This window comes from Chaetodon trifascialis, chromosome 3 (genome assembly GCF_039877785.1).
Source record: "Chaetodon trifascialis isolate fChaTrf1 chromosome 3, fChaTrf1.hap1, whole genome shotgun sequence".
Lineage (NCBI taxonomy): Eukaryota > Metazoa > Chordata > Actinopteri > Chaetodontiformes > Chaetodontidae > Chaetodon > Chaetodon trifascialis.
The window spans coordinates 19,275,694-19,285,818 of NC_092058.1; the positions used below are offsets into that span (position 1 = coordinate 19,275,694).

The window sequence follows — 10,125 nt, forward strand, 5'->3', positions numbered from 1 at the left end:
CAATGGGGAGAAACAGAGACAGATCCAAACCTGAGGCCACATGTACCTGCAGCAAGAGGAGCTTATCCGAAGGGTGCCAGACTTTGTGTCTAATTTTAAGCATCGCAGACTCAAATTTCCATCACCTTCAGCAAAGTCTGTTCAAATAAGCATGATGCAATCATTGGAATGTGTCAGAATAGGCATATAATTCATGAGAGGCTGCAACATGTGCAGAGAGGCACACGTTGGGAGCAGCCAGCTCACTGAGCTCCTAAAAAGAGACTTCTTGATACCAATAAGCATTCTTGCTGTTGCTCCATCATCGACTGGAGGAGTCCAATCACCTGCATACACTGGCCTACTCAAAACAAATTAGTTTATTGCATTGGATTGGGATGCATGATTTGTGGTGGATATGGTCCTTGTGAGGATGAAAAAGCTTCATCCTTCTAATATCCAGGTGATGGTAGCTGTCCACAGCTGTGACTCACTTTCCTCAATAGCTCTGACTAAGAGCCATTAAGCTCCCATTACTCCATCACATATGCCGGGAACGGATGCTTTGACCATTGCACAATGGGTGCAATTCACACAGCTAAATGACTGTCCATGCACCTGTCCAGTTTATCAGAAGGTTCTGATGCTCAGAGTTTTAGTACATCAGGTTTTTTTTTGTTTTTGTTTTTCTTTTGATTTCAGGTGAAATCTTTGGATGGTTAGTCTTTGAGATGACTTTGGAAACCTTTGAAAAAGCCACACTGTAATACTTTGCTCCGCTTTAAAAGGCTTTTATGTGTAATTTCACACATATCACACATGTTTAAAGTACTAACAGTGATGTATTGCAGCACAGAGAGCACAGCAAAACTGTAATTTAGGGAATCTAATGATGTGTGCACATCTTGTTTTTCACAATTTGTTTCTGGCCTTGCACTTTTGGAAATAGGTATGTGTGTACAGTCACTCACCATACTAACAGAAACTTCAGCACATTTAAAACTCTCCTGCGTCTGGCATCATGAATGGAAATAATGGCACCAGTGGATGTAAATTTAGTATTAAGAGCTTTGTCTGCTGGTGCAACGCCTATCTCCTCCATCCTTTTGAGAAACATGAAGTAATAGTGTTTTACCCATTGGCTGTTGGTGATCGCTCGTCTGTAATTATCTCTATTATAATTATAGTTATCTGTATCTATATTAAACAGGTCATCTAAAACAAATACAGTATCTGTTTCCTCCACAGACTGCTCTGCATTTACTGTGAGCTCTATGATGTTTAGGGCATGCAGAAATATGGCCTCTTAGCTTTGTCAGTAGCTCCAACTGAAAAGCTAAATGAATCCAGTTATGCAATAAAATAATAAGACTCCTGAGCAATCCCTCAGTCCAGTGTAACTTGAAATTATAATGACAAAATGCTAATCAGGGAGCCAAGACAAGCAAGTCATGGACCCTTGGTCAAATGTTAATAATGGCTCCTCCAATCAGACAGATGGCTCAGGTGACCCATGATTCCCCACATGCATATCAAACATGTATAAACACTCACCAATCCCTGACCTGAGGCAAGATTTAGAAACAAAGTTCTGACTGTCACAGTAGGAACTGCTTGTATGCAAATGTTTGAATGTGTTTATTGTGTGAAATCCAAACAGATTGCAGTCATTGCAGTTGTACCAACACACTGCTGCTCACGAAGATATGAACATTATGGTCCATTTCACAATATCAAATTATGCTAGTTTGTCTTTTTCAATGCCTTCATGCCATTACGGAAACATCAGTGCACTCCTGTAGTGTTTGGCTTTGTGTGACAGTGTGGACATTAACATTGGAGCTTTCAGCCATCGCAGTAAAGCTGGCTGTAACATCACTGATATCATGGGGCTTGAAAAGAGCAACAGCAACATTTTGATGCCAAACTGAAACGATAAAAAAACGAAATGGAAAATGTCCGGCTTACTTTCACAAACAGGAAAGCAACACAGAAGGCTGGCCTTTCAGGGTGTCAGAAATGAAACATTGCAGCCAAATGTGTAATAAATTACAAACCCTGGTGGAAAATATTCCTTTTTGGAGGATCAATTACATGCAAAGTCTTTGCTCAGAAAAATCTGAATACATTTTACGTGATGTATTCTGGAGAGAAGAATAATTTAAAGGAGCATGCATGGTGAATTTGCATATGAATATAGCTTAATATAGCTCACTGTTATTGGAGTTATATTTATGTTCCTCAAATAAAACTTGCATTTGACCACTAGTTGTTTGCTCGGCAATCTGCTTTACAAGAAACATTACATTTTATGGCTCTTACCATCAAACTGAGGCCACAGACTCCCATCCCCAAACTGCAACTGGAATTCATTTTAACCCTATAACATGTTTACTGGTCACAGTCTTCAGTATTTGGGACACAAAGAAGGAGAGAGACCTTCAGTCCTTCACCGATGAATTTGACTTTGTCTGCCCATGGCTCCTCAGCTCTTGCCAGTGAACCAGCAAGCCTGTATGCCAGAGAGCACAGATCAAAGTCCCGTCTCAGCCTCTCAGCCACTAAAGCCAGCGTGACAGTGAGCCATCATTAACACACACAGAGAACGTTGCCCTCTTCCTTTGGACTTAACATCACTTATGTGCAGCCGCTGTCGACCACAACCTCGTCGGGCCTCATTTGTATTCAAGGAGATCCTCTCACCCGGGCTCAAGAGCTGAGATGCGAGCTCAATACAAGTGTGGATGGTAGAGTTTGACGGGTACAGGAACTAGACAGTTAACTCTCGGCAGCAGAGCTGACAGAGCTGATTATAGCCATTGCTTTGTTAAGATGCTGACAACTGAACAGTGCTGCTGTCAGGGCTGGAGGGGATTATTGGGTGTCTGACGGATAAAAATCAAGCATCTTTATAGTATCATGGTAATGAAAGCAAAAAAAGAAAAAAGGTCTATGTAACTGCAAAGATGATGACATTTTGTTTTTTATTCATATAAAACAGGCAAGTGAAGGAAAACATAGCTTTTAAAGTGCGGATACCAGCTCTTGACATGTGCACATTTATAATCTTTTCAACATGCCCACAGTCCACTTTATTGATTTAGTGAAAGCATTAGTCACAGTCTGTCCGTCGGTGTACCGAAGGCTGTGAAAAGAAGGCATTTAAAAAGGCAAATAACAGCATTGAACTGTGAAAGATAGTATATGGTGCTCAAAAATGATGTTTGCTCTCTACAATCCACTCACCCTGATGTCAGTAAGTAAGTAAGAGGGGAGAAAATAATTGATTGGTTCCTGCCAGGTCAGGAGAAGAGAGTGCTACATGCTGAAAGCCTTCCAAATGTCTTTTGTATGCAAAGCGTTCCACACAGACACAGCAACATACAATATGCTTTCTGTAGTTCAATGCAGTCTTGAAACAGAAAAAAAACTGTTTTGTAAGCAGAAACAACTCTGATGCATATTTGATGTGCTTCTGCTGCTTCTAAGCTTCATAAAGTCTTTTAATTTGTCTCCCTGCTGCGTGTTAAGACTGTGACAAAACAGGCTGAGACAAAACACACACACACACACACACACACACACACACACACACACACACACACACACACACACACACACACACACACACACACACACACACAGTGGCCACAAGTGACCACACAGACGTCTACTGTCTATCTGTAAAAGCAAAAGCAGAAGAGGAGGAGGTGGAATAAAAAAGCATGTAGCTACTATCACCAGATTTTGTGCCATTGCCCCCAAGAGGCCAGGCCCATGTACAGTAGCTGGAATCAGAGAGAGAGAGAGAGAGGCAGACTCATCAGTGCTGCAGGTGTTGGGAGTACCCTGGTCTGCAATGCTGCTCCAGCTTAACGCTGCAGCTCATATAGAGTGAAGTCAGAGGAAACGGAACGAGATCTGTGGGGCCTGCATGAGGGAAAAATCCCAAAAGTGCAGACTGTTCCACTAAAATTCAGGTGCATAAACTATAAACAGATGATTCCCATAGCTTATGAAAACGTGTGTGTATGTGTGTGTGTGTGTGTGTGTGTGTGTGTGTGTGTGTGTGTGTGTGTGTGTGTGTGTGTGTGTGTGTGTGTGTGTGTGTAGTGTGAAGAGCCAGTAGGTAGAGGTGGTAGTGTGATGTCCCCTATGGTTACACAAAGCTTCAGGCCAAACAGCACATCATCTCTGTCTCTTCGGGTATTTTAGTTGTTACGTACGTGTTAAGATATTTGTGTATAGAGGAGAAAACCAGCTTTCTGATTTTGCTCCTGTATTTTGTCTTTATTAATTTGGTCATTTCTTATTCAAAACTCTCTCTCTCTCTCTCTCTCTCTCTCTCTCTCTCTTTCTCTCTCTCTCTCCCCACTGGTGAAGTCTCTTAATTTTGGTCCTCCTTTCTTGCTGTCATCTACATGCCCATAATAAAGTTGATCTAATACAATTTAAATATCCAAAATATTTAAGGTCCAGTCTAGTGTGTAGGATTTAGTGGCATCTAGCAGCGAGTTTGCAGATTGCAACCAAGTGATTAGTGTGACCACGAAAAAAGGGAAAGTATTTTGTTTGTCCATTCAGGGCTACTGTAGAAACGGTGGCAGTAAAACATGGCGGACTCTGTCGAAGAGGACCTGCTCCTTCTGTAGATACAAAGAGCTTATTCCAAGGGAACAAAAACACAGCTATTCTTATTTTCAGGTGATTAGACAGCAATGAAAATGTATTTACGGAAATTCTATTCTGTTTCTGCAAAGAGAGCCCGCTAAATCCTCCACACTGCAATGGAGGATGGAGTTAATGGAGTTGACACTTCAGTACTTTATACCCTTTGCATCACCCTTTGCAGGATTCTCAAAGCAATAATATTACAGAAACTACAATAGCTTATAGTTATATAGGTTATGTTTTATGCTTTTAAATTGGTGAGTAAATACTGGGTTGTAAAATAAAGCGCTCCTTCAGGTTTATTTTGAAGTATCATCATTCTTATTTCCAGCACATGCTCACATTTCACAGACATACTGCATCATAAATGACTGAGACTCTTCTGCCGCCTCTGTGTTGCTGTGGTAATAAAACTTCATCACCTGTAAGAGCAGGGCAGAGATTTTCTATCACTTTGTAGACTTCTCTCTAAGCATGTTAGTCTCTTATTTGCATTTCTTAATGAATTCACTTCCCAGTGACTGTGCAATGACGAGCAAGTTTCTCATCTCAGTCTGTATTTGTTTTTCTGTTCCCTCACCAATCACACTATTTTTCCTCTCTCCCTGCCTCCAACTCTCCCTCCACACCTTATTTTCCCTGACGGGCTCAAGTCAGTTAGGCTGTGTGACATCATGCAGTGTGTGTGTGTGTGGGGGGGGCATCTTTCTTTTAGTGATGTGGGCCAGTCATCTGCAAGATAATAATGTTGCAGTTTGCAAAGCTGAGCTGATGTTTTATACACTACATTCTTCATATGGTTAATTAGCTTCAGTGATGCTTGCAGTACAGACCATATTCACACCAAACATGCTCAGACCCACAGAGATGTCATGTGAAAGAGCAGAGCGATGAGAAACCGTGGCGTCTGGGGTCCCAGGGGGTTTTCTCCACTGTGTGAGATGCTTTCATATCTCTCCCAGATCGGGAGAGGAACCTATCAGACGCTGGAACCAGGGTCCTCATGAGCGCAAATCTATATGCAAATAAAGATCTTCCAGACATTTAGCAGAGGAGTTTAATCACAGCACACGGAGCTGAGAAATCCCACATCTCCACTGTCATGGAGCCATGCACTAACTACAGGAATAGAATCATTATATCACAACTGCAATCACCAATTAAAAGTAAAATTTGCCTGTTACAAGACCCGTGTTCACCTCATCAAAGATCTTCGATTAGGTGTCACTCTCAAGAAACGGGCAGATCATTAATGGTTTAATTGGTCAGTGTGAACTTTGACCCTGTGCTTGGATTGGCCCTCACCCTTCACCTCTCCTGACCTTTGCTTCTCATCAATCATCCTTCAGTGTCAGTGTGTGTCATGTGTTCGGTTCGTACGCGATGCCCACTGGGAAACAGAAATTGAGATAGCACAGCCAATGCATTGCATTAGCCTAGTGAGCAAGCAGTCAGAATGGATTAAATAAAGCAAAAACTTCTTTAAATACTTGATAATTTGGTGGAGGCTGTTACATTATACCTTTTTTTATTGTGCCTTGGATGGAGCATTTTTTCCATCCATGTGGAAAGAGGAGTATGTGATATTTGGAAAGCAGCAGTAAGTGCTACTAAACTACCTTTTGGGTTTCTCAAAGATTGCGGGGTATTTATTTTTCAGAAAAACTGATGCCTAACTGCGCGACTCAAATGTAATGATAATGCACGAGAGGCACAAACTGGGGCTCGTGGGATGACGGTTGTGCTGAAATGAAAGTGAATTATTGGCTTTAAAAACCCAAAATTGTAGCTGCTTGGTTTTGTAGATTTCTTGCATTGGCTCCAGGCAACAACCACCAGTAATGCCAGGTGAGCTCATCGCTTATCAATATCACTCTCAGCTGCTGGTGCTTCTCCATTGACTGACCTACTCTTCAATGCACAAGCCAGACAGTCTCTCATCAGCTGACTGGAGAGGCTGGTAAACGGCCATGGGCCACATTAGACACATAAGTACTCCTTTATGATGTTTGGATTGACTGGGCAGTTCGACAGTGTAGCAGAAATGGGACAACAGACTTCCACATCGACCAGGGACTGAACAAAGGGCTGAGCAGAGGACAGCGGCTTGGCTTTGTGGCTGTAGGATTTACACCTGCACTTCCTGTCCACATGCCAATTGTGCCCTTCTCCTTTCATTTCTCCCCAGGAACCAGACCACTGAGCAATGCTGGAGTGTAAACACCAGTTTAAGAAAAAAACAAAAACTGGATTTTAGTGTCAAACTGTTTCAAGCTTTGCCACAAATGTGATTGATGTGTCGTTTCCAGCAAAGTGGACCTGGTGACTTGACTGTCTGTTCATATATAACATATGGTTGAGGTCTGGCAACTAAAACACCTCAGCAAAGGTTCTGATCTTGCAACTTCCTGCCAATGAACAATTCAGTCTTCTCCTCTCCCTAAATGAAACAAACCAATTCCCATCATTTGCCCCTTTATTTTACAGATCCGCAACCACCCCCGCTTCATTTGTCAGTGGTCCTGATAATAATACGTTGTCAAAAAGGGGGGTGTAGCCTCTAATAAGGGGTATTAACCCAGAGGGAGCAGCTCTCATGATGATTTGGAGGTTTCAGAGAGTGTGTGCACATGATGACAATGGGAGAATAGTGAAAGAGACCCCACAGGGAGCCTCTTCTCTTGAATAGGAATCTGACTCACACAACATCTGTACAAAGGATTTGGAGGATTTGGGAGGCCTTGAACTGTAAATGGGAGTGTTTGAATGGGGCAGCAAGATTTAACTGTTGAGTTTTTCTGCTTCAGGAGTGCCTGATACAGTCGCCTCGTATCAATTATTTATCATACCACCACAGGAACTGCAGTGTGTGTGTGGGAAATTTGGACCTTTTACATACTTGAGGCATCTTTAAAGCTCATTAGGCTGCAGTCCATGACAATCCTATACTGAGCATGGTTACAGCAAACCCACCTATTCAGTAAGCTTGTTTAGAATATGTTACATCTATATTCCATCCACATTACATCACAATCAGTCACATTTCATTGAAACTTTGCATGCATCAAATGTATGATTTTCAAAGATGAACCGCCTCAGCCTTTCTTGCTCTTATTCTCACTCATTCACACACACACACACACACACACACACACACACACACACACACACACACACACACACACACATGCAGTGAAGCAGGAGGGGAAAGCATCGACCCACCCCATTCGATTAATGATTTCTTCTTCCCAAACTCCTCTTCTTTCTGGTAGGAGGCTTCTGCACCACTACTCTGGCTGTCTATCAGCACAGAAGCTGATGCACAGCAGCCCCCCCACCCCCACCCCCCACCCCCACACACACACCGTCAGAGAAATAATTTGCGTAAATGCAGAGGGCTGTCAGAATAGGACTCATGATTTACCTGAATGGTGCTTAATTGAGCATCACTGGGGCATGTAATCCCAATCACCTCATCGTTACAAGCTGAAAAATCCAAAATCCAAAACATGCAGGGCTTTGACTGGTACGCAACACTTTGCCAGCCGCCCTCTCCGCCTTTAAACTGATTCTCCACTATCGCCCACCAGTTCCTGCACCAACACAAACAAGTAAACGGTTGTTCATTCAGCAAATTGAAACACACTCATTTCTTGTCTATTTTCTTTTTGGTTTTTTTCTTTAGTCTGAGCTCAGAGATGTGGCAGCGAGCTTCTCTGCACGTCAGAAAGCGCATCAATAATGCACACACAGCTTGTTATAGCTCAAACTCACTCTGCTTGGATGGCTCACCAACCTAAGACCCAGCATCAAAGACCAGAGAGATGTGTGTGTGTGTGTGTGTGTGTGTGTGTGTGTGTGTGTGTGTGTGTGTGTGTGTGTGCGCGCGCGCACGCACGTGCAAGGATGCGCACACATGCCAGCACTTGAGTGTATGTCTGAGAGGCGAAAGGCGTTGAAAGCACTGAGTTTAAAACCTTTCCTAATGGGGAGTAGAGTGACTGTTTATTCTCACTGAACGAGCCCTGCAGGGAGATTCATTTGGCAAAATGTCGCATTATTGTGACTTTTGGCACATCACAGCACTTGGAGCTACATACACTTCATCATTACAATGAGCTGGTCTCACGTGGCTCATAGTGCGCGCGCGCACACACACACACACACACACACACACACACACACACACACACACACACACACACACACACACACCTTTTTTTTGATACCTGACAAATCGACGTAAACGCCTGCATGCATGGATTAGTGTGAAGTTTGGCGCATTTTCAGACCTCCTTTGTGATGGCAGGGGTCAGAAACGGCTTCAGTGGGAGATGAAATGCGCACAAACCGAAGGAGAACTCACCGAGTCTTGCTAAGAAAGACTGTTAGTTAGACTCGAAGTAAACTAAAACCACGCTGAGTCTGGATAACTTAATCCTCTCGATGAACGAGCCTGACTCAACCCCACAGGGAGGGTGGGGCGCCGTCAACTTTTCTACCGTCTTCTCCCACCGAACTTTCCTGACCCGCCGGCTGCGCTTCCGGCGTTCAACTCACCTGCAGGACACGGTGATTTCTACTTTGGTGGCGGGGATGTTGCCGGTGATCGGGTCGAAGTCGTACACCGATGACATGTCCTCTAGCTTGTCCATAACGTCTCCCTCCATCATCTCCATCGCGAGGTCTCGGGGTGGCTCGGGTCGGATACGAGAGCCGCACAGCCTGCCCCTGACGGAGCGCGTCGAGTCTCCGGTCACTCCAGAGACCAGATCAGAGACCAGATGGCCTCCGGTCCGACCGGGTGAGGCAGCCACTTCACAAATGTTGAAGCTGGAGAGGAGGGAGGGGGAGGGAAATGGGGAGTACTGAGTGAGTGGACACCAGCAAAAGGCAGAGGCGCACTTGGTTAACTGTCCGTGCGGCGTAATAAAACGAAAAAGAGAAGAAAGAAAAAAAGAAAAGAAAAAAGAAGCTAGGACAGTATCTGAGATGACTGTTGCGCCCTCACCGACCGGCTGTACATCACATGCAGAGATGGACTCCTTCTCCGCTCTTCGTCTTCAGTCTGCGCGCACAGCAGAGCGTTTGAAGAGAAGACAGGCTAGATACTCTGAAACACACCCATCCTCCTCCCACACGGAATTACAGTCAAGTGCAACCCTGCCCATGCCCCGGCGCTGCTGCTGTCACCCTGCGAGCAGCCTTCGTGCTGCTCACTCAGAGCGTGTGCGCGACGGGCTGTCATGGTAATTTAATTACGCACTGACGCTATTTAATATTTAAGACTTTATCTGAGGTGTGGCACAAAAACCGCGGCGTGAAATCCTTCAAAACCATAAAATAAAGATCAGTTTGTCAGAACAGACATTTGAGACCGTGCTGGTGAGGCACATGGCGTTGTCTGATGAGTCCAAACGCAGTGGTCGGGACCCTCCAGTGGGTCGCAAGGTAAATCTAAGGGTTCTGGAGATT

At 44.0% G+C, this 10,125-nt stretch overlaps 1 protein-coding gene across 4 annotated transcripts in view; it reads right to left on the minus strand.

The window, feature by feature from the left end:
• cpne5b (copine Vb) overlaps positions 1-9,896 on the minus strand; it is a 113,522-nt gene extending 103,626 nt beyond the window's left edge. Inside the window, exons 1-2 of one of the 4 annotated variants that reach the window (XM_070959646.1) lie at positions 9,662-9,896; positions 9,211-9,483 (exon numbers count right to left, since the gene is read on the minus strand). In XM_070959646.1, the coding sequence (XP_070815747.1) occupies positions 9,211-9,329 (119 nt within the window). In that variant the 5' untranslated portion in view covers positions 9,330-9,483; positions 9,662-9,896. The remainder of the gene's footprint in view (positions 1-9,210; positions 9,484-9,661) is intronic. The other 3 variants (XM_070959645.1, XM_070959642.1, XM_070959641.1) reach the window with 3 other exon arrangements.
• Between the last annotated feature and the right edge of the window lie 229 nt (positions 9,897-10,125).